At 47.1% G+C, this 23826-nt stretch overlaps 2 protein-coding genes across 5 annotated transcripts in view; one reads left to right on the forward strand and one right to left on the reverse strand.

Moving 5' to 3' along the window:
- LOC114449204 (ATP-dependent 6-phosphofructokinase, platelet type-like) overlaps positions 1 to 13439 on the forward strand; it is a 21182-nt gene extending 7743 nt beyond the window's left edge. Inside the window, exons 8-22 of one of the 4 annotated variants that reach the window (XM_028426637.1) lie at positions 15 to 110; positions 481 to 573; positions 647 to 772; positions 1122 to 1186; positions 1384 to 1453; positions 3092 to 3238; positions 5299 to 5369; positions 5459 to 5546; positions 6797 to 6949; positions 10029 to 10193; positions 10600 to 10661; positions 11190 to 11301; positions 11498 to 11597; positions 11778 to 11883; positions 12560 to 13439. In XM_028426637.1, the coding sequence (XP_028282438.1) occupies positions 15 to 110; positions 481 to 573; positions 647 to 772; positions 1122 to 1186; positions 1384 to 1453; positions 3092 to 3238; positions 5299 to 5369; positions 5459 to 5546; positions 6797 to 6949; positions 10029 to 10193; positions 10600 to 10661; positions 11190 to 11301; positions 11498 to 11597; positions 11778 to 11883; positions 12560 to 12716 (1611 nt within the window). In that variant the 3' untranslated portion in view covers positions 12717 to 13439. Of the gene's footprint in view, positions 1 to 14; positions 111 to 480; positions 574 to 646; positions 773 to 1121; positions 1187 to 1383; positions 1454 to 3091; positions 3239 to 5298; positions 5370 to 5458; positions 5547 to 6796; positions 6950 to 8327; positions 8481 to 10028; positions 10194 to 10599; positions 10662 to 11189; positions 11302 to 11497; positions 11598 to 11777; positions 11884 to 12559 lie in introns of all 4 variants that reach the window. The other 3 variants (XM_028426636.1, XM_028426639.1, XM_028426638.1) reach the window with 3 other exon arrangements.
- Positions 13440 to 13882: 443 nt separating this feature from the next.
- Positions 13883 to 22739, reverse strand: pitrm1 (pitrilysin metallopeptidase 1). The gene is made up of 27 exons (XM_028426635.1): positions 22518 to 22739; positions 21560 to 21665; positions 21185 to 21291; positions 20785 to 20936; positions 20531 to 20645; positions 20349 to 20445; positions 20060 to 20220; positions 19549 to 19675; positions 19323 to 19411; positions 19107 to 19235; positions 18905 to 19018; positions 18570 to 18666; positions 17703 to 17837; positions 17458 to 17596; positions 17251 to 17367; positions 17043 to 17172; positions 16765 to 16885; positions 16565 to 16641; positions 16305 to 16470; positions 15658 to 15758; positions 15445 to 15565; positions 15319 to 15369; positions 15133 to 15245; positions 14940 to 15065; positions 14646 to 14791; positions 14464 to 14566; positions 13883 to 14354 (listed from the first exon to the last, which is right to left on the reverse strand). The coding sequence occupies exons 1-27, from the start codon at positions 22562 to 22564 to the stop codon at positions 14261 to 14263; spliced, it is 3081 nt and encodes a 1026-aa protein (XP_028282436.1). The 5' UTR covers positions 22565 to 22739; the 3' UTR covers positions 13883 to 14260.
- Between the last annotated feature and the right edge of the window lie 1087 nt (positions 22740 to 23826).

Raw genomic sequence — 23826 nt, forward strand, 5'->3', positions numbered from 1 at the left:
GTCTTCATGTTTAGAACCGTGCAGATAAGAAACGGCTGAACATTATTATCGTAGCTGAGGGCGCCATTGATCAACACAACAAGGCAATAACTCCAGATTATATCAAGGATGTAAGTACGGTTCGGAAGCTGCTGCAGTCCTCCAGAAGCATGGATTATTGTTTTTTACTACCAGGATTTGGTGTTGGTTTTCCTCAAACACAACACCTGGTGTCACTTTTTCCCTGTTTGCACCTTTTACATGTTTTAATGTGGTTGTAAATCATGCACTCTTTTATCTTTCAGCCATTTTGGAATGCGTTGTTTTGTCCCCACTGATCTCTGGTTGCATGCACATCAGTTGGCACTTGTTAACATGACACGAGGTGTTTTGCATGACTTCTCCTTCTGTTTTTTTTTACGCATGATGTTTATTTTTATTTTTTATATTTTCACACATCTATCCCAGAAATTAATCCATGCATTTTCTCTATACGATCAGCTGGTAATACGCTGCCTGGGTTTTGATACCCGGGTCACTATTTTGGGGCATGTCCAGAGAGGTGGGACCCCCTCTGCCTTCGACAGGATTCTGGTAAGCACTTGTAAATGTAAGGTTCAGGTTTCATTCTCCTGCTGCCCTCCAGTCACCTTTAAATGACCTTCAGGCCAGTCGGATGGGCGTGGAGGCCGTGCTGGCACTGCTGGAGGCGTCTGCCAACACCCCGGCCTGTGTCGTGTCTCTGGTTGGAAACCAGGCCGTTCGACTGCCACTTATGGAGTGTGTTCAGATGGTGAGTGTGTTCAGATGGTGAGTGTGTTCAGATGGTGAGTGTGTTCAGATGGTGAGTGTGTTCAGATGGTGAGTGTGTTCAGATGGTGAGTGTGTTCAGATGGTGAGTGTGTTCAGATGGTGAGTGTGTTCAGATGGTGAGTGTGTGTGTGTGTGTGTTTAAGGTCACACAGAGGTTCAGTGTTTTAAGTGTAGAACAAAGGTCAATTCATTTCTGTTATGTTTTCCAAACTAACAGAAGAGTTGGTCTTTTTTTGTCAGAAGCTGCTGTAGATAATTGTTCTAAGGCCACTAACAGGAAGTGGACTGTTGACAGACTGTGGTTAAATATTTCTTTGTCTTGTTATCAGACCCAAGAAGTCCAGAAGGCCATGGATGAGAAGAAGTTCGATGAGGCTGTCAGACTGCGTGGCAGGTATTTGGTTTCGTCCTCCTCCTTCACCTGCCGCCTCTCCTGTGCAGATCGCCGGCGGTGTTTGTGTGTCGCTGTTGTTTGGCAGTGTTCCCTGCTTTAACTGTGTGTGCATTGATTTTCAGTTGCCTCTAAAAGCTTTCTGTGCAGCAGTCACAGCGCAGGATTCAACACGGATGTTTTTCCACTTTGCTTTGCAGGAGCTTTGAAAACAACCTGAGCACCTACAGACTCCTCTCCTACCGCAAAGCCGACTCCGAGCTTCCAAATGTACGTACCATCAAAAACAAAGCAGCAGAGGATTATTATAACCAGAGCAGTACAAGAATGTCAATACCTTTAATGTGTCTTTCCACCAGCTGCTCTGAGATTTGTACATTAGCCTCAGGTACAACCTGGCCAGGTGCATTGTGGGTGCTGCAGTCTGTTTGTGACACTAACAGTCTGTTGTCTTGTGATTGTCTATCCCGAGGGAGAGGAGGAGGAGGCGGGGGACGAAGAGCTGTGTGATGTATGTGATGAGTAATGAGGCTGAAGCTTCTGCAGCCGTAGGTCACATGATGAGCTTTCTAGCAGCTTTGAGTTCCCTCCATGCTGAGATCAAAGCTCAGAACTTTGAAGATATCTTATTTTTCAGAGACTACTCGTGTTGTTATGGTAACACAGCGGCACACACTGGCGTGGTCAGTGCTCCTCACCGCCCATCCTGTCTGTCTCTGCTTGTTTCTTCATGGCTCTGCTTAGAAGTAGAAGTGTAGATGCTTCAGTGCCGGCGTCCCTTCAGCCCTGCTGTCAAAGGCGATCTACTTCACATGACTCTGAAGGCGAGCCTGCAGAGATGACGGCTGAAAGTATTTTTGTTTGCTCAGAACTCAACCTGGACAGGCTCCACGCTCTCTTTGTCCTAAATGGTTAGTTTGTAAGGACAGTGAGGGCGTATACTGGACAGTTTGTATGCCTCCACACCAGTGAAAGGTGCCGTCTTAAGTTGTTTTGTTGTCTCTCTGCCCAATTCTGGTGAAACCTTCGGACTTTCTGAAGGAAGTTTTGTTAAATTTGGCACAAATAATCACCTCAAATCAAGGATTAAGTGAAAACAGAATGCAAAAACAGCTTGACTGTTGGGAGGGAAGCAATGTTAGGGATGAGAGAGCCAGGCATCACAATATGCAGTGTTCAGTGTTCACTCTACACTAGAAGCCAGACAAATATTATATAAGCAAAGCATGTGGCATTGTTAAATGTAGTTGTGTTGTAATGTTCATGTATCAGCTGGGAGTTGGATGCCTGTCCATTTTGAGGTACCGGTACTGGACTTGATCTTTGTGTTATTATATTGATCCATCAGTGGTGCACAGCATGTCTGGCCCTAGCCTCACAACGCCTCCATCCAAACGTGGAGCGCACTCACACAAATGTATAAGCTCCTTTTGGTATATATGGTCCACTCTGTTATGGGGGTTAATCATTGCTGTACACCAACCAAAGTAAAGCAGTATGATAAGAAGGGAAACGTGAAAATAGAACATCTTTGATATGTTCTGTTTTGGTCGTTAAAGAGCAGCTCCTGCTTCGCTGCGTCTCTCAGCAGCATGTGGCTTCATCCTGCATGCGAGGCTGCTGCGTCTTCTGCTCTCACCTGGCTCCTCAGCAGTTAATGAGACGTGGATGGTGGAATGATTGGAGGCATTGAAGACTTGACAGCCAGTTTACCTCCCATCTTCAATGCCTCTACAAGCGGCTGAAAAGTTGCATCTTCTTCACACCAAGCTGTGCTTGTGCACTAGATGTAGGAATTGCAGCTAGTGTGATGAAGCTTGGGGGTGTTGTAACATATGCTCTGTGCTCAGAAGAGCTGCTTCATCTGCTGCAGACTGCGTGTGTGACTGTTGTTTCTTCTGCCTGCAGAGCACCTTTAACGTGGCGGTGATGAATGTCGGCGCCCCGGCGGCAGGGATGAACGCAGCCGTACGGTCTGCCGTCAGAGTGGGGATCACCGAAGGCCACAAAATGTTCGCCGTCAGCGACGGCTTCGAGGGATTCTACAAAGGACAGGTGAGCTTCCATGAGGGACGTAGAATATTTACATTTGTGTAACATGTCATGAGTGGTGTCCAAGTTATGTAACTTTACATGAGAAGGAAACATTCTTGATTTCAGACAGAAGGTTTAGGGCGAGCAGGATGTGCAGTCACTGCTGACAGATGACACATTCAACTTCACTGAAGTGATTGGAGCTCTTTTAAAGTTTTAGAAGAAGATTTGTTGACACTGGAAAGTGTCATTTGTTGCATTAAAGTTCCTTTGCATGAGAAATCAAACAGTATTGATTGATGAAGGAAACATTTCTCTTATGTGTCTCAGATCTTATTGGGTAGATCTCACTGTTCAGCCACTGAAAACCTGCAGCGCACATTATCAAGAGTAAACCTGAGCAGGCACCATTCCTTGGAGGCCAGAGAGATTAAACTGACCAGTTGCAGTGCAGTCACTGTCCTCTCTCTGCTGCTGCTGCAGTGACATTGATAAGGCTGTCCAGATAAACGGTGCTGCTTACTGTAAGCCAATTACTTCACTGCTCCCACAGCAGCTGATCTGGGGGCTGCTGTGCTTCGTTTTGTGTCGTGCTGCGTTGACTCCACGCCAGCCGTCCGCAGGCCGACACGCTTTTCAGACATTTTCATAGAGCAGCAGCGGCGACCTGCTGAAAGCGCTGCATCTGGAGTGGTGGTGGAGGATTAGACAGTGATTGAAAAGTGAAGCCATGATCCCTGACTAAAGCCCCGGCTAAGTAGGACACGGAGTATAATGAAGATCTGCTGGTTAAATGTGGCTGTGCTAACACAACAGCAGCACGACAGCAGAATAACAAAGGTGGTGTCAGGATGATGGAAAGTGTGCTTCAGTCTGTCCAGGCACACTTTATTTACTCAAAGCACAGCCCTGTCTTTGTTATTCTACGCTATTGTTACTTAAGGGTGGGACGGTTCAGGATAAAAATCTGAACTGTTCGGTACACGTGTTTCGGTTCGGGGCGAGTGTTCTGTTCGGTTCTGGACATGTGCATCAAGTAATGCAGGGAGGCGTTTTTACCACAGCATGGAGACGAGTGTTGGCAACTTGGCGTCTCTCTCGCTACATTTGGCGCTTTCCAAACTTTTTTTTTCAAAAGCTACTAGTGACTCTCTGGTGACGTTTGGAGACTGATGTGAAATCATTCTGCGGTCAGCTGCTGTCCTCGACAAGCAGCGACCGTGAGCTCCTCCCCCACCTCAAAACACTCACAGTCACTCTGTAGCTTCACGCAGCAGGTTCAGCTGCAGCAGAGCAGAGACCCACAGCACTCTGCGGCCAATTGTGCGCAAAGCTGCTGCTGGTCCCGTCAATGCTCACAGAGCGGGATGTAAAGAATATATTTCAATGGCAAAAAGAAAAAGAAAAACACGGACATCAGTAATGTTAGCTTAGCCTAGCGTAGTCATAGAGTTCAGTCTATCCAACTAGCATGTGATGTGCAACAGTGGGCAAAGCAACACACGTTCTCTGTCTGACGGTGTGTGTCTGTGTGTCTGTGTGTGTGTGTGTCTGTGTGTGTGTGTGTCTGTGTGTGTGCATGTGTCTGTGTGTGCGTGTCTGTGTGTGTGCGTGTGTGTGTGTGTACGCACATCAGGCCTCTGTGCGCAGACAGCAGCGCAGACAGAAATGACATGCTGCCGTGCAGATAAGATCAATAACATGAGCTGTTCAGTTTGTTTAATAAAGAACCAGGTGCAGACCTGTTCTATAGGAAAGGTTCTTAAATGTCTTCTGTTATGATCTGCTGCTATATAGAAATGAAAAAGAAATGAAATGACCTGACCTGATATAATGATGGAAACACTGACCTGATTCCTAAATGTTGGATAAATATGCTGTATTTTAGGCTCATCTGGTGTTTCCAGAGTGTTCAAAGTAGAAAAAACCTCAACAATGTGAACCGAACCGAAAACTGTGACCTCAGAACCGTGATACGAACCGAACCGTGGATTCAGTGAACCGTTCCACCCCTAGTAAATAGAAATGAGATTTTATCCAAACTTTGCTGCGGTTCAAACAGCTTGTCTTTTTCTTGTCAGATCAAGGAGATCAAATGGGGAGATGTTGGTGGTTGGACCGGCCAGGGAGGCTCACTGCTTGGGACCAAAAGGTGAGCTGCAGCAGCTGCAAACATGTAGAAGTGTGTCGTATAATAAAATAGTGAACGTCTTGTCACTTATTTCCTGTGTGTGTGTGTAGAACTCTTCCCGGGAAACATCTGGAGAAGATCGCGGAGCAGATAAGGATCCACAACATCAACGCTCTGCTGGTGATCGGAGGGTTCGAGGTGCGTGACGTTACCCGACACATCTTCATCTCACACTTTACTGATCTCTGTTGTATCACTTACTGCAACAAGCTACTGATAACTGTGAACACACAGGATCATCTGATGACTGTATCTGCCATGAAACATTTTACATTCACCACACATTCTATATTTCATATCAACATTATGTTTTGACCTTTCAGCTTCTTTAAAAGAAGAGTAACATGTAGCTGTTCTAGGCTCTCTGTCTGTCTACACATTAGCTTGTGGCTAAGCTGCAGAGCCAAACAGTCTCTCCTTTGTTTTGGTCTAAACTTTAGACTGTTGGACTTTTTGACTTTGTTAGCTTGGCCTAAAAAAAGGACAACACCGTCTCCATTGTTTGTCTCTTGTCCTTGTGTCTTGTGTGACGAGCTACAACATCGACTTCCTGTCTGTGTCTCACTGTGCGTCATGATTGGCCTGGCTCTCTCCCCTTGGCTTCTCCCACCCGTTCACTCCTCCCAGAACTTTGTTTTATTCCCATTCCCAGGCCTCTGACTCCGCCCCCATCACCAGGCCACACCCACATCCAAGCTCCTCCCCCTCTCCTATAAGCCCCACCCACTGCAAGTTTTTGTTTTTGCTGTGTTTCTAATATACTTGTGTTGGATTTCATGCTTAGCCTTCCTGCTAACTCAGAAGTAAACAGCTAATGTTACATATAAATAACGTTTTAACACCAAGGTAAATATCAGCACGTCAACAACAACTTTGCCTTTAGCCAAACAAAAATCAAACTTAGCTACATTGCTTATACGTGAACTGCATGTGTTCAGATGTATTATTTTTGGATCATATCCAGATAAAACTGCTGCCTCAGTCAATATTCTGTAGATACACACAACACTGAGTTTACATACACACAAACGTTAGCTTGCTAGCTCCGTCACTGTTTGGGAAACAGAGGAGATAAACACGATGATCGTCAGGAGCCAGATTGTGTCAGGGAAAATATATTTTTTATTGTTTATGATTTTTCCAGTGGTGTATTGAACGTCATTTCTTAGATCAGACTGATATCTGTGGCAGGGCACCTAGAAGACCACCTGTATGTGGGCTTTGCGCTCAGCTTTGCTCTCCACCTCCTTCCCACCTTGAGTTTTTCTCAGATCTTCCCCTGTGTCCTCTCCTCTGACCTGGGCATTAGGCCTCTTCACTTTTTCCTCCCCTTTGTCTGTGCTCCTCCTCGATAACAACCAATGAGACGCTGGCTCTAACTGCTGCAGGCCTACGTGGGATTGCTGGAACTTTCCGCCGCGCGGGACAAATATGACGAGTTCTGCGTGCCCATGGTCATGGTCCCCGCCACCGTGTCTAATAACATACCAGGGTCAGACCTCAGCATTGGCTCAGACACCGCTCTGAATGCCATTACTGATGTAAGTGTGGCTGCGCGAAGAAACAAACGCACCATCCAGTGTGTCAGAGGGCGGGGCTTCGCTGATCGACGGCTCGCATCCAAGCCGGGGATAGAGGAGACAGTAGAGGAGGGAAAACACATTTTAGATTAAATTTGGGAGCAGTGAACAAACTCAGTGTTGGTAGATTGATCTACATATTATCACCACGCAGACGTGCAGCTCCTGAGTTTATGGCGAAGCCGTCAGCGAGCAGCGATGTTGTGTGTAAACACAGGTGCAGCTGACCTCTTTTCCATGGAGCCAAATGGAATGTGCTGCTTTCACATCACATAATGACACAGAGACACAGCATCACTTCCTTAGTTCAGGTTAGAACAGCCTTGCTGCTGGCGGTTGGAGGCAAGCCGGTCAGCGGGGGTCCCAGGTAAGTGTCGGGGCATGCAGTGGCGTGTTGTGGCATGTTGTCGGCGTGCTCGCGCAGCCCTCTTGTGTGTTTTGTTTGCTGATGGGAAGACGTGTGGATGGCGGTTTGTTTCAGAGTCTTTCTCCTCCTCTAAAAAGACTCAGAGCTGGAGTCTGCATGCATCACTGAGAGCAGCTTCACTGCTGCAGCCTGCACCCTGAGGACAACACAAAGACATCGCTCCGAGCCTCTGTCTTAATCCTGACGCCTCACCATAGTCACGGTCGTCAGCCAATGGGAATCCCCGACCCTGAGACACCCCCCCCCCCTCCCCATCCCATCAGTCAATGAGAAGCCAAAGCCCCCCCCACCCCCCCACCCCCCCACCCATCTCCTGGAGAGAGCCAGCCAGCAGCACACACTTTAGCCACACACACATTACAGAGCTGCCCCTTCATGGAATCAAGATGGCCGCCTTCCCTTGTATCCTTATCACGACAACACATATACGACCACAGCTTACTGAAAGACAAAACTTTATTTATATTGTGGTGAAGGACGAGACATGTGTAACACAGTCTGTGCTGGATGTAGTGACATCACATCAGGACACACACACACACAGACACACACACACACACAGACAGACACACACACACACACAGACACACACACAGACGGACAGACAGACACACACACACACACACACACACACACACAGACACACACACACACAGACAGACACACAGACACTGACTGACACACACACACAGACAGACACACACACAGACACACACACACACACAGACAGACAGACACACAGACAGACACACAGACACTGACTGACACACACACACAGACAGACACACACACAGACACACACACACACACAGACAGACAGACAGACAGACAGACAGACAGACACTGACTGACTGAGCCTCAGACGTGTAGTGTCCCCCCCCCGGTCTAACTCCATGTTACGGCCACCATCAGGCCTTTGAGTCCCTGCTGCAGCTGTACGAGGCCCGGGCTGACTACGAGGAGTTTTGCATCCCGATGTGCATGCTGCCCGCCACCATTAGTAACAATGTGCCCGGCACCGACCTCAGTATCGGAGCCGACACCTCCCTCAACGCCATCGTGGAGGTAAGGGCCGCAGAGAAGAGTGTGATACAGAGAAGCTGCTGGTTCTCTCTGAGGTGATGAGTGTGATGACGTTACTACATTTACATAGATTTAATTTGTTCGCCCAAAAAACGAATCCCTTTAAATTAAATGTGATATCAGAGAGCGACCATCAGCAAATCCTTTAAGTTTAGTTACAGAACAAACGGACAAAAAGTGACATCAAAAAAAAAATTCTGATGGTCAAAGATGGCGGAGAAAGCCTGGCTAACCTAAGTCATCCTGAGGTGTGATCCCAGTGGATCCACTTTACAGAAGCCACAGTGTCTGTGAGTACACACTCTGCATGGGAGTGCATCTCAGAGGTGTGTGAGCGCGTCGCTGTGTGTGTCTGTGTGTGTCTGTGTGTGTGTGTGTGTGTGTGTCTGTGTGTCTGTGTGTGTGTGTGTCTGTCTGTCTGTGTCTGTGTCTGTATGTGTGTGTCTGTGTGTGTGTGTCTGTGTGTGTGTGTGTGTGTGTCTGTGTGTGTGTGTGTGTGTGTGTGTGTGTGTGTGTGTGTCTGTCTGTGTCTGTGTGTGTGTCTGTCTGTGTCTGTGTGTGTCTGTGTGTGTGTCTGTGTGTGTCTGTGTGTGTGTGTCTGTCTGTGTCTGTCTGTGTCTGTGTGTGTGTGTGTGTCTGTGTGTGTGTCTGTGTGTGTGTCTGTCTGTGTCTGTGTGTGTGTGTGTGTCTGTGTGTGTGTCTGTGTGTGTGTCTGTGTCTGTGTGTCTGTGTCTGTGTGTGTGTCTGTGTGTGTGTCTGTCTGTGTGTGTCTGTGTGAAGTCTGCCGACCTGCACAGTGAGCTCCGAGCGTTCGGTGCTCTGCTGTCCTGACCCGGTGGACTTCACTCGTCTGAACAGAACACAGGTCGACTGCTGTTTGTCAGAACCTCGCAGCCTGTTTGTTGATCAGTGTCAGCAGAGAAGTGTTAGTCTGAGTCAGTCAGAGCTGTGTACAGTCAGAAAACATGTGAAGACGAGAACATGCACATATTAGAGACATGGAATGACTGATCTGACAAAAACCTGCAACCTAAACAAATCTATGAAGGAAAAAATGAAAATATGTCATTTATTAGTCGTATAAGCACATTTACCATAAGAAGAAAGAACAATGTTTTCTGATTAAGCAAACTTAGAGCAAGGAAAGTAAATATTCTCTGAAAATGATCTTCAATCACACACACACAAGATGAAGGCAGAATAATTCATACATGTTGATGTGATAGAAAAACAAACAGGAGAAATAATCTGATATATTCTGAAATCAAAGACTTCATTTTCAACATGTCTTGATGTGTAAGGCTGTGAGAGGAGTCGACCTGTGCTGCTCTGCATTCACCTGCTTTAAAGTAGAGCTGCTGATCATTGTTAATTCTTCTGTTAGATGATGTCAACATAAAGTCAAACTGATCCTCTGTTTATATTTATTGACTTATTTACATGTTGGTCTGAGCTCTACTCTAAACAGCTGGACTCTCTCTGAGCACCGTTCACTCTGTTTAAACTGACTCCGCCCTGCCTGTGAACCAGACATGTGACCGCATCAAGCAGTCGGCCAGCGGCACCAAGCGGCGGGTCTTCATCATCGAGACCATGGGAGGATACTGCGGCTACCTGGCCACTGTGGGCGGTCTGGCCGCGGGCGCCGACACCGTCTACATCTACGAGGAGCCGTTCGACATCCGTGACCTCCAGGTCAGAGTCCTCCCTCCTCCCCTCCCGCTGTGGACCAGCAGCTCTTTGTTGGTCTCTGCATGCGTGCAGGTGACCCGGATTACAGCGGCGCACATGAAGCGAGCCGTTAATAACCTCTGAGCTGCATCAGTCATTCCATGACAGGACCGATCAGATTACAGCCGCCTGTGTTTGTTTATGTTCCAGTCACATGATGCCATGTTGGAATTCTGTCAGTTCATTAGGACTCGTAACATCCAGGAAGGGTTAAATTCGACCTCTCGGCTTCAGCAGGGGGGTGTTTACAGCAGGTCTGGCGCCCCCTGCTGGTGCTTACGTCACCCTGCGCCTCAGTGCAGTGATGAAACCGTGTGACTTGCTGCTCGTGCAGGTTGAGAGCTCCGTTTAACGCTCCTCTTGTTTCCAGGCTAACGTGGAGCATCTGACACAGAAGATGAAGACGAGCATCCAGAGGGGCCTGGTGCTCAGGTGAGGCCCGGCGCCGATCGGTTCTGTTAATGTTCTGTTTCCCAGCTGTTTTATTGTGTAGCTGTCTGCAGTGAGTGAGGGGAACACAGAGAACATGCAGAGGTGGAAATGTGGAAATATGTATTTCACAACAAGGCGTTTGGCGTGGAAGCGCCTCCGACATCAGCTCGACCCTTCAGACTTCGCCGTGGTTATTTTTGTCCGCCGCAGCGCCGTGCTGTTCCAGCTGAACGCTGCTCTGAGGAAATGGGACAAATGTTATATTCCGGACGGAGCGGAGGTGACTTTGTGCATCTGTGCTGCGTAATTTCATTATTACACCGTGGTGCAGAGCGCACAGGGACACCAGGAGGAGCCGGCTTTTTACAATAGAAAACTAACTTATAAGAAAAATGCTCTGAAATGACACGTGGAAGTAAACGCTCTCTGACATTTAGCTGCTTCAGTACTTTCACAGCTTCAGCTGCTGCTGATTCCGTCCCATGTTTTTTTTGGTGAACTGACCCTTTAACCTGTTTCTGTTTCCAGAAATGAGAACTGCAACGAGAACTTCACCACCGACTTCGTCTACCAGCTGTACACCGAGGAGGGACGAGGAGTGTTCGACTGCAGGAAGAACATCCTGGGTCACATGCAGCAGGTCGGACACACACACACACACACACACAGACACAGAGACACACAGACACACACAGACACACACACACACACACACACACACACAGACACACACAGGCACACACACACACACACACGGACACACAGACACACACACACAGCTCTCACTGAACTTGCTGTAGTTTCATCTGTAACCTGAAGGGGGTTTTGCTGCACAGGGAGGAGCTCCGTCTCCGTTTGACAGAAACTTCGGCACCAAGGTCGCAGCTAAAGCCATTCAGTGGATCACACGGACACTCAAGGAGTCTTACAAAGGAGGTGAGACAAGCCACTGTCAATCAACCTTTATTTACACAAAATTAAAAACCAGTGCAAAGAGACGAGGTCTTGTTTCAGTGTATGTTATCGAGTGGTGTGTGTGACGCTTGGTTCTGTGTGTGACGCTTGGTTCTGTGTGTGACGCTTGGTTCTGTGTGTGACGTTTGGTTCTGTGTGCAGGGCGAGTCTTCGCTAACTCGGAGGACACGGCCTGCCTGCTCGGGATGCGTCGCAGAGCGCTGGTCTTCCAGCCCGTGTCGCAGCTCCGAGACGAGACAGACTTTGTGTAAGAAAAAGATTCAGTTTTAATCAGATGATGGATCTGTGTCCACATGATGTTTGTACACACAGCACAACTGTATGTTCTTAAATATCTAGGAAACAGTCAACTAATGATGATGTCACAGTCACTTCTTCTTCTCTGGTTCTCTCTTCTTCTATCTGTGTCTTCTGTGAATCTTTTTCTGTGGTTCTCCTCAGTTATTCTTCAGTTCTTCATGGATCTCTTCTTTAGTTCTTCGTGGTTCTCTTCTTTAGTTCTTCGTGGTTCTCTTCTTTAGTTCTTCATAGTTCTTTAGTTCTTCATAGTTCTTCTTTAGTTCTTCATGGTTCTCTTCTTCAGTTGTTCCATGGCTTGCTCTTCTTGAGTTCTTCGTGGTTCTCTTCTTTAGTTCTTCGTGGTTCTCTTCTTTAGTTCTTCGTGGTTCTCTTCTTTAGTTCTTCATAGTTCTTCTTTAGTTCTTCATGGTTCTCTTCTTCAGTTGTTCCATGGCTCGCTCTTCTTGAGTTCTTTGGTTTTTCTTTCGCTGCCTTTCTTTCTGGTCTTTTGTTCTTTTTCCTCTTTATTCTTCTTCAGTTCTTCTCTTTCGGTTCTTCTAAACATCATCAGCAGAACATGAGCATCAGCACAGTAGAACTCTTTTTATAATACCTTCTCTCGCCTTTGTGTTTCCTCCGTTCAGCCACAGGATCCCTAAGGAGCAGTGGTGGCTGAAGCTCCGCCCTCTGATGAAGATCCTGGCCAAGTACAAAACCAGCTACGACGTGTCCGACTCCGGCCAGCTGGAGCACGTGAGCCGTATCCGTCCCAAAGAGACCAAGACCTCTGCAGCCATCTGAACCCGCGCCGCCTCTCTCCCTCAGAGAGAGGGCGCCACTCTGACAGGAAACCGGCTTCACAGACCAGTGACAGCCGCTCACAAACGATCACTGATCGACTGCAAACACTTCAAGGTAGATTTTAAAAGATAGAACGCAATTTTAAAAAGTTACTGAGAGCTAACGGCACCTTTCAGAGGGGATCTCCTGATTTTAGTTTGTCACTAAATTTGATGTTGAATTCTAAAGTTTAAAGAAGCTAGCAGTGCTAGGTTACACTTTCTAGATCCCCCATGACTAAATATGTGTGAGCACGCATCATGTTCTCTTTAAGTATTTAAAGTCCCACAAATGTAGCAATGGTTGTTATTGTTTGAGCCGCTGAGCGAACGCCACGCAGCGCGGCGGAGGCGCGTCCAGCTTCGCCGTTTATTTTTAACAGCACTTTGAGCCCCGTCAGTCATGTGACCCCTAAAGCTGCTTTTAAAAGGGAATATATGCCCGGAGGAGCACACGCTTTCTGATTGTTCCAGGAAGTGACGGCGTGTGTGTCCTGCCACCTGCTGAGTGTGTGTTGTCGCTTCCTTTGTAGTGTGTACCCCCCCCCCATGTGGCTCCTTTGTGGTAATTTGTGAGTAGGGTTCTATCAGCTGTTGCTGTAGTTGCTGCAACTATGCAACCGTATTGTGCTGGTTTGATGTGTCCTGTCACAGAGTGATTAAACATTTACTGTGTGGAAACGACGAGGCTGCAGCTTCTGTTTTCTCCTCGACTTCAGGCGATAATCTAACGATGATGATTTTTACAGTTCAGATGTTGAAATGACTTCCTCCACCTCCATTGCAACGGGTCTGAAGCTACATACAAATTAAAATGTGAGTTACTCTTTATCTTAACAGACAAAACCCAAGTTAGGGCCAGAACAGGAGGTTCTGATGTTTCAGCAGCACTGACACTGGCTGTTTGAAGACAAGTGACTAAACCCCGTTTAATCTAGTTCTGTATCATAAAGGTTGTTGGCAACAAAAGCTCGTCCCTGCTGTCATTTAGAAATCAACCATCCACTTAATATTATACACATGAAGGACATGGCGGCTCCTTCAAAGTGGCACCAAAACATCTGCATCGCCCCCTGGTGGCTGCCTACAGTACAGGTCATAAAGCCTTTAGTGTTAGTGGCTTTCTGAACTAAGATGATTATTTATGTTACCATGGCAACGTTTTGCACCACTGTGTAAAACATCTGATTGATAATTGTTACAAATTTGGAGATTTGGGCTGAATGATTACATTTAACGTTCTGTCTAAACTGTAAACATGGATATTTAAACTATTACAAGTAATATTACAAGTTTAAGTAAATAATTAACAAAACACACTGACACCTTTTCTGTACTCCAATATAATGCTTTAGTTAAATATGTACACAGCGGGTTACAGTGCGGCACTGATCAGCTCCTTTGTGCGTTTCAGCTTTTTGCTGCCATTTCAATAGAAGTCCTGACACGTGTAACACTTCAGTACAACGTGTGTAAACTTTAAAAAAGAAGCACCTACTGAAAGTATTACTTTACGATCCACGAGGGATCTTTCTTGATGGTTTCGTTCTCCGGGCCCAGGATGGCGACGCCACGCGTCCTCTGGCCGACGCTCAGGTACCTGCACGAAGACAACAGCTCGTTCAAGGAGGATTTTTACCCGTTCACATGCAGCGTCATGAGGACCGGAGTCACAGATGAACTACTGTCCCATTATTTAAGAGGTTCACCTTTCAGCTGCGTCCACCAGGTTCTGATGACCGACAGCAAACAGTCTTTCTCTGTGACTCTGCTTCATCTCGTCTGTGATCCCGCTGAGAAACCGGCTCATTCCTGCGCCACAGACACAATTAACAGAAGCTTCGATGTGAAGTTATCACAGCAGCTGCTCAGGACGGAGCCCGTCGCTCACCTTTATCTGCAGGGGCCACAGGCGAGTCCACGGCGGAGAACACCGACAGCTTGGCCTCGTCGATGTCCTGCGGACTGAACTGTCCTGACTTGGCCCAGTCGACGCCTCTACGGAACGCAGACAACGTCTGCACGGAGTTCGGATCCCTTCAGGAAGACAAAGTGAAACTATGACTTGAAACATCTTCATATATTTTTGATTGGGCTTCATCTTAGAATAATGTATTTTACAAATGATGCTGAGGCTTGAAGCTGCTGTGAGGACGGAGGTGTCCCTCTGTGAGTCACTACTCACCTGTAAGAGTAGAAGGAGAACAGACCGCCTCCCCCCATCCTGGCTCCGCCCCCGTAGGCTCCACCCTTTTCCCGGATCTCTCCGTGTAGGAATTTTGCCGTCATCATCCTCGCCAGGATGCACAAACTGACGTGAGGAAACAGCGATGAGGCGGAACGTGTAACACGAGGTGAAGTGAAGTGTAAAATGTTACCTGGCATAATCCTGGTGTGAGAACGGCACTGTGCGAATGCACTCGCTGACAAAGTTGACAGGAAACAGCAACTGGAAGAAAGTTTTCATCTGACACGGCTGAAAAGTCTCCTCCTGAAAACCATACGAGTAAAAACATGGAGTGAACCCTTAAACACACAGAGGGACTCGTCTTCAGGACACTTACAGACACCAGCTTCCGGCTGGGGCCCAGCACATCCTGAGGGTCTAGTGGCTTCTGAAATGGATCCGATCATTGATTAGATCAGCAAGCTGAAAGGACAGGGACCGATCGATCCGCGGCCGTCTTTACCTTCTTGATATTTGCTCTGACAGGTTTGCGTTCCTTCCTGTTTTCAGCGACGTCCTTCATGAAACCCTCCAGCTGTGCGGCCGTGTCGGACATTTTCTGTGGGGTGGTGTTGACCGCACACCTGCACGGACACAGAGTCAGACACACAAACTCGGAGCAGAAAACAGACGCATGCTGCTGAAGATGGAAGCTAAGCTGTAGACATGAACCCACCTCATGTTGTCTGGGTTGAGCAGGTGCTTTTTGATCCTGGGTAACATCCGGATGACTTGGCTGAGGTCTGACATCTCTGCAATCCTTTTCATAAAACCGACCTAACGTTCAGACCAGGACACAAGTGTTAACCCGCTCGAGTCACATGATCAGTCAGTGTGGGCTCATTGTTCCTGCACCTCCGTGGAAACAGCACAAACATGGCTGCCAGAGGAGCACACAGACATGTCTTTGTGCAGAACACAGTGTTTTCCAGATAGCGATCAGCTGTGCAGAGCAGATCAGCTAAACACTCACTACATTTTTGTCACGTGACTGCTGGTCACATGTGGCTCATTCACAGCTTCCTAGTTGCACAGTGAAGTGCAGAATTTTTTGTCTTGTAAAGAATCTTGCTCATGCAAAGGCTTTACCTATTACTGATTTTGATGAGAAATGTTTTAACTTAGATTAGGGCTGGGCAGTAAGACCAAAACACATGACCGGTAATTTTATATTAACATTTCTCCATAATTCTGCAGTATGTTTCCATGAAACTCACTGTGGTGACAGGAGAGACCGTCTTTAACAATAATCCAGTGGAATATCTGCTGCAGAGTTTACAGATTATCTATGGTGATTTTTTAAATATGCAGGAGCTTCCATACCTGCTCCATCCCACCAAAGGTCTCCTGCAGGTCTCCTGCTGGACTCAGGTGACGGCCGGCCCGCGTCATGGCGTACAGGTGGCCCGAGTAGGAGATGCCATTGGCCAGCTCCTGTGCTGCCATCATCACCAGCACTCGCAGACGCTCCTCGTTGTCAAAGTGAGGGCTGCATGAGCAGGAAACACGCTGTTGTTACATGTCTTGGAGGGATGTATGACAGCGGAGTCTGCAGGAGAGGGATGAATATTTGGAGGGTGAACCTGTTGAATATGTCGCTCCACAGCTGGAACATGTCAGGAAGGTTCCTCTCCAGGCAGGACGAGTACAGGAGGACGCCCTGAAACAGGAAGCACAGAGCGCTGACATCACTGCAGCACGAAACCATACAAAACACACACACAGCAGGAGTGTGTGTGTGTGTGTGTGTGTGTGTTCAGAGACACGTCCAGCTGGCACTGACCTGCTCAAACGTGTCCAGCTGGGTGGAGTCAGGGACGACCTGAGTGGAGACAGACATGCCTCCTGTCCTCAGCTCCATCTGCTGAGACTGCTGCCTGTAGTCCAGATCTCCACAGCCCATCCTACAGAAACACAACACAAATCTATATAACCCTGCATTTAACACCACAAGTGAAACCACACACAAACACATTTTATCAAGTCACATCAGTCCATTTGCTTCTTGTTTGTCAAACTGACTTTGAACAGTGCTGCCATCAGACCGACAGGTTCACTCACTTGGTGACAACACTGCAGAAGAGCGGGACGTAGAGCCGGAGGTCCTCTGGCAGGCTGTTGAGGCTGCACATGGCTCTGAAATACACCAAGCCGTTGGTGGGCTGCTCACAGTACTGAACCGGCACACCTCCTGTGAGGAAAACACTCCATCAGACATGAAACTGAAAAGAATCAAAGGTTCTCGGTGGGACAGAGAGTGCTGTAGGACCTGTCATGCTCATCTGAACCGGAGTGACGGGTATGGTCGGCTGGATGTCGGACACCTTGAGGGCAGGCAGACAGGAGGCGTCCTGGGTTTTACTCTGAACCTCCAGCAGCTCCAGGCCTGTTCAAGGAGAAACACGCACAACGGTGACATCTAGTGGACACTGGAGTCAGAGATGGAACTGAGTCACACGGCAGAAGGAATGTCGACCTTTCTCATAAATGTCTTTCCTGTCTCTGTCAGTCAGAGCCTCGACCTTCTTCTGAAGCTTCTCCTCCTCAGCCTGGGCCTGTTTCTCCAGGTAGGCCTGGTCTGGGCTCATCGACAGGGTCAGGCGATGTGTGTTCTCCTGCCGGAGGCAGGGAGGGGGGACAGAAGACAGAAAACAGATCAGCACTAAATCCTCCATAATAACCCGGGAGACGTCATCAGAGTTCACCCAGCGTTTCATTCACCTTAAAGTAATACTTGACTTTATCCTGGAGGAGCTGAGGGTTTCCCTTCAGGGCCTGTCTGAACTTGGCAACACAGTCACTGATTTGCAGCAGCTCCACCGGGTCGCCATCATGGTTCCACGAGGAGGCTACGTACTGATGATAAACAAGATCAACAGCGTCAAACCCAAGTAAGCTCAAACAAGTGAAGCTGGATCCATACTGCAGAGAACAGAGAACCCCCCCCCCTGCAGATGTTACGCCCACTAAATGACGTCATTTTTTATCTCGTGCACAGGGTCCGGGCAGAACTTTTTCTCTCAAGGCTGTGCATCAACCGTACTGTGATTGGTCTGAATTTATTGTGGGCGTGATGAATGTGTTGAAGCCAAGAGCTTCTTCAGGTGAGAACACACAGACAGAAGGAGGAAGCACAGCGACCATGGACAGTTTAGATGAGCAGCTGCAAACAGCTGCTGGAAGGAGAAACACGGCCACAGAGGAGAGTCTGTCCACAAGGTGGCGATAAAGACTAATCCCAGTATTGATCACGCACATTAACTCCCAGGTGATGGGATGTGTTATTGCAGACAGTCATCCACACGTTCACAGAGTTAAACTCACAGACCAGAGGTCTGCTGCTCTGATCTTCTATCTGTTGTCAGCTGTGCGTCCTCTGCCCTGAACATGATCAGCTTGTTAGACCAGGTAACCACGACTGTGCTCACAGTTTACAACACAACTGCATTGCCGACCTTTTGTGTGTGACGTGTGCCAATAAACAGGAACAGAATGTTTTACACACACACAGGAGAACAGCGAACACACCGTCACACGGAGCTGCTGCCAGGGTTGTGAAAACAAAATGAAGGTCTCAGATGAACTCACCGAGGCCAGAGACAGACCGAAGTTTGTGGACTGATGTTTCATCTGGATCTCGATCCTATGGAGAAGAGCCTCGATCTGCTCCTCCTCGAAGCCGGTCCTGTGTGAGAGGAGAAGGCACTTAGAGTGGAAATCTTTTTCAGCTTCAGTCAAATGAACATTTCTGTTCAGATGTTACCAGAATTAAAACAATAACCAATAAGTAAAAACATCATCGTCGTCATTATCATCATCATCATCATCATCATCATCTCTACAGGAAGGAAACGCAGCAATGTAAAAAAAACCTGCAGTTCCTCAACTGGCCACTTGAGGCCGCCTCCAACAAACGTACTTACTCTATGATGTCATGAATGGTTTGGCTGATAATTCCTTTGACCCTCTCCGTGTCCTCCTTGGCGATCCCCTGCAGTCCGATGCTGAACGAGGCCTCCCTGGTGCTGCCATCATACCTGCACACCGTGTGTGTGTGTGTGTGTGTGTGTTAGACAAACATAACACTGCTGTGCTGCTGTTGTATATTAAAGCACAAACACACACCCAACTACAGAAGAGAAGTCTGTTCCTATCTTGGGCTCGATGAGAGATTTATAGAAGGGCGAGTTTGGTCCGGAGATCATCAGGGAGGACAGCAGGCTGAGGGTGAAGCCTTCCAGTGTGTCTGTGATGCTGAAAGAACAGGAAACAGTCCCTGTGAACTGAAGACGCACACACGTCTCTGTAAAACCCAGCAGGAAGCAGATGAAGTGATCTTACTCTCCCAGCAGGTAGCTCACACACAGCTTGCTCTGCCTGGCTGGATCTGGAGCCAGAGCGTCAGGGCTGCAGGTCACGTGGTCCTCTCTCTGTACCACAAAACAACACGGTCAGAGCCATCGCTGGCTCGGATCAGATCATCATCAGCCGATATAAAATAATGATTGATCAGATGATAGTGAAGGGTGAGACAGTGAGAGGACACCGTGCGGGACAGAGGACTCACAGGACTGGTCCAGTGTGGCTGAGAGGGGACCTCTGTGTGTGGCTCGATGCGTCCGAACCTACACAGCGCCTCCTCCTGGATCTGCTTCAGATGATCCTCCAAAGGCAAATCTCCATAAGTGAAGAACCTGAAACGTTAATAACACACGGTGACCATGTTATCCCACCTTCTACACCCCGAAACTCATCGTCGTGTGTGTGTGTGTGTGTGTCTGTGTGTGTGTGAGTGTCTGTGTGTCTGTGTGTGTGTGAGTGTCTGTGTGTGTGTGTGTCTGTGTGTGTCTGTGTGTATATGTGTGTATATATGTGTCTGTGTGTGTGTGTGTGTGTCTGTGTGTGTGTCTGTGTGTATATGTGTGTGTATGTGTGTCTGTGTGTGTGTGTGTGTGTGTGTGTGTGTGTGACTGATATGTGTGTGTGAGTGTATGTGTGAGTGTGTGTGTGTGTGTGTGTGTGTGTGTGTGTGTGACTGATATGTGTGTGTGTGTGAGTGTGTGTGTGTGTGTGTGTACCTTGCGTTGCTGGGGTGGTAGTGTGTGGCGTGGAATTGTTTCAGTTGCTCCCAGGTGAGGTCGGGGATGTTCAGGGGTTCTCCTCCTGACACCACGGAGTAGGTGTGGTGAGGATACAGCTTGTTCTGCAGGTGCTGGGCGTACAGACGCTCGCTGTCAGACTGTAAAGAAACAAACACCCAGATGATTCACTGCTTCTCCATCAGCTCCATCAGTGACACAAACTGTTTGATTTGTTTTCTCCACTTTAATGTGTCAGTGGCAGATGAAGCATTGATAAGTGACTTACAAAAGCTCCCTTCATTTCATTGAACACCACTCCTTTGAACACCAGCGGGGAGCTGGCGTCGGTGGGGTCTTCGTTCTCCAGCCTCCAGCCCTCCTGCCTGGAAAATAGAAACAAACACAGTCAGAAGATTTTATTCATCAGCCTGACCACCTGACAGGAACAACAATCAGACCCAAACTCACCAGAAGTCCTGCTCCCGCAAACAAGGGAAGAAAACTGCATCCAGATAGACCGACAGGAGATTCTGGAAGTCCTTTGCATTTTGGGTGGAGAATGGATACATGGTGTAGTCACTGGCTGTTCATCAGGGAACAAATACCACCATGACAAAGATCAGCAGTCATCGAGAAGTAAAGAAAGCAACCTGGCAGATTGTAATCATTTTATTTAAATGATTAACAACAAATGTCATAATAATAATAATAATAATAATGACCTGTGAAGGCATTCATGAATGTGGACAGGGACCTGTTGAGCATCTTGAAGAAGGGGTCTCGGCAGGGATACCTCTCAGACCCACACAGCACCGTGTGCTCCAGGATGTGTGGGACCCCTGTGCTGTCCAGCGGGGTCGTCCTGAACTGGACACTAAAACACAGAGTTCACACGTCACAGGTCTGCTGACAAAAGATAAAGCTGCTCATCACAGGATGAAACTACACAGCAAGAATGGCCAGATGTTCCAGCGGTACTTGAATGCACCACGGCTAAATATGGTGTCACTGCATCCAAAACACTTATTAAAGACGATATGTGCAACAAAAAGTAAAACCTGTTTGTATAAACAGATAAACATCTGAATCATGCAGAGCTCCTTTAAAGAAGAGTTCACCAACCTGAAGAGGTTGTTGGAGTCATCTCGGGCAGCATGCAGGTACTGAGCCCCAGTTTTATCGTGGGTCAGCTTCACTGCTGTGAGAAACAAGTCAGGGACCGCTGCAACCTTGAGAGGGACGGAGTCATCAGCAGGAATAATCACTAGTTAGAAAGCAGTCCTATAACTTCACTGTGTTTTTTTAAGTGCCGATGAAATCATAATAAACAATGAGAGAGAATGAAAAACCACAGCACGCCTCAGCACATTTAACCTCTAAACAGACCACAGGCCTGTACAGCATCCCTTTCATGAACTCAGACCTCGACATAACTTCAGCTCAGGCAGGACTGTAAGGTGAAGGTCTGCTGACATGAAGCTGCAGCATTTCACTGACCTCTGTGACTGTGAAGCCGTGGATTCTCTGCCCTGGTTTGTACTGAAGTGTCCTCTCGCTTGCTGAGGTGCTCTTCAGCCTCCACGTGTGCTGCTGTCCATTCAAACTGAAAAAAAACGTTGTTTATTTGATCGACAAATTTTAACAAGTACAAATTTTCCCTACACCTCAGTCCACCACACAAACAAAACATCTGACATGACTGCATGCAGAGGATGCAGTGATGAACGGCTGTAACCGTGGCAACAGACTCAGCCAGATAGACCAATAGGTACCGTTCTCATTCCTAAGGAGGAATTAACTGGCATGAAGCACTTTAAGAACACAGCGTGATCTCACACAGATATAAGAACAACTAAAACACATTAAAATGAAAATACAGATGACAACAATGAGAGAACACCTCTGAGTTAAAAGCCAGAGAGAGCTTACAGTACACACAAGAACACAATGACAGGAGGAAAAACACTCACAGCTCCATCAAGATGTGAAATCTAGACTTTAAAAGTTAGACATGAAATCATACAGAACTCCAGAGAGATGAAGCTTTATCATTACACCATGTGCTGCACTTATTATCCACCGAGTCATACAGCATAAAACCATCAGTCTCCTGAGAACCTGCTGCTTAAATAAGGAGGAGTTGATGATAGTTTGTCTGATATCAAAGATATGACTAAGTTTAAAGTAGGGTTAGCATACAACAACTGTTTCTTCTTCTAAAACATAAACATTAAGTCTACAAATAAACTCTAACTAAACTAATGTTGCATCATCTGTCATCCCTTGACCTGCCATGTTCAACCTAAAGTCAACCACACTTATATTTGATCACATCTTTCCACGTAGCTCAGTGAACAAACCGCGACGCTACCAAGCTGACACAAGCATTCAATCAGCAGCTGCCTTCCAGGTGTGTTAGCTTAGCGCTAACCTGACGCACCGTTAGCTAACTCACCAAACATATCGAAGTTTCTGGAGAAACGCCTTCGTGTTCCGGAACATCGTGCTGCCCGGGGTTAAACCTGAACACTGACTGTCTGTACAATGTTCAGCAGTGATACGGAGCTACTTTAACACACTGCTGCACAGAAAGTCTCATTTACACGGGTCGGCATCCCGGCTCCGTGTCCTCTCTCACGCCGTGTGTCGCTCTGGGGCTGACATGTTAGCAAGAACGCGCACGTAAAACTCGACGCAGCACCTGCGCACATCGCAGATCTGACAACAATAACCTGCGCAGTTATACCCATCCTCCTGCGTTAGAGCTCTACAGTCTCACACCGAGCAATTTTTCGCACCCACAAGCTGCGCTTCCGCCTTAGAGCAACCCTGTGTGTGATTGGTCGAGCGATGAAGAAGAGGCGATCTGATTGGTTGAGTACCGTAACGTCTCTAAGGTGACCAAAGCATGACAAGTGATTTTGAAGGGCAGCGACGCGGAAGCGTACATTAAAAAGGAATTATCAGTCTTTAATTTGGCCATATCTCATAATAATAACCTTTAAATAATTTTAAAACCTCCTCATTATATATTATTAAAAATATTAAAATTAGCATGCAATTTCGAGACAATTCCAGCAAGTGTCGCCATACGATCACATTTAGCTGCACCCTTTATTATTTACATTTAATAAAACGGTTTTTAAATGTATAATTTTGCTGTTAAAGTGTACACAGCGAGTGCCCCAATATTTAATTGTCACAAGTCCTCCTTCCATAAGTTAATGTCATAAAAGTGTGTTGAATCATTTGAATCATTTGAATAAACTTAAATAAACTTGTCTGTTTCTCTTTCATTTCTTTTGAGATCAACTTTTTCAGTCTGCAGAAACCTTCAGTAACTTTCTATCATTGACATGCATAGAGTCTGTGCACTTTATTCCAGCCTGAGCTGCGTGTATGATTAGAAACATATTTCATCCTCCTGCTCTATCTTCTCGAAGTTAATTTGAAATCCTCCTAAATAAGAATGTTCTTCTTGACTAGTTTCAAACCCAAAAATACTACAAAATGCTGCAGTCTCCAGCGTCAGGCTTCTAGTGTCCAGCTGATTTGCATGATGTAAGCTAAAGCATCGCTGCTGTGTTTTAAATGATGCGATTCATGTTTATTATGTGATTATTGAGCTTTACAGGTGACCAGTCAGCACAGAGGAACCTTCAGAGTGAAGATCTGCAGCCGTATTCAATCCTCCAACATGACAGCGCAGAAAAGGTCTGATATAAATTGGCCTTTCGAACCCCTAACAGTGCTGCAGACTCACA

This window comes from Parambassis ranga, chromosome 17, assembly GCF_900634625.1.
Source record: "Parambassis ranga chromosome 17, fParRan2.1, whole genome shotgun sequence".
NCBI classification, from domain to species: Eukaryota; Metazoa; Chordata; class Actinopteri; family Ambassidae; genus Parambassis; species Parambassis ranga.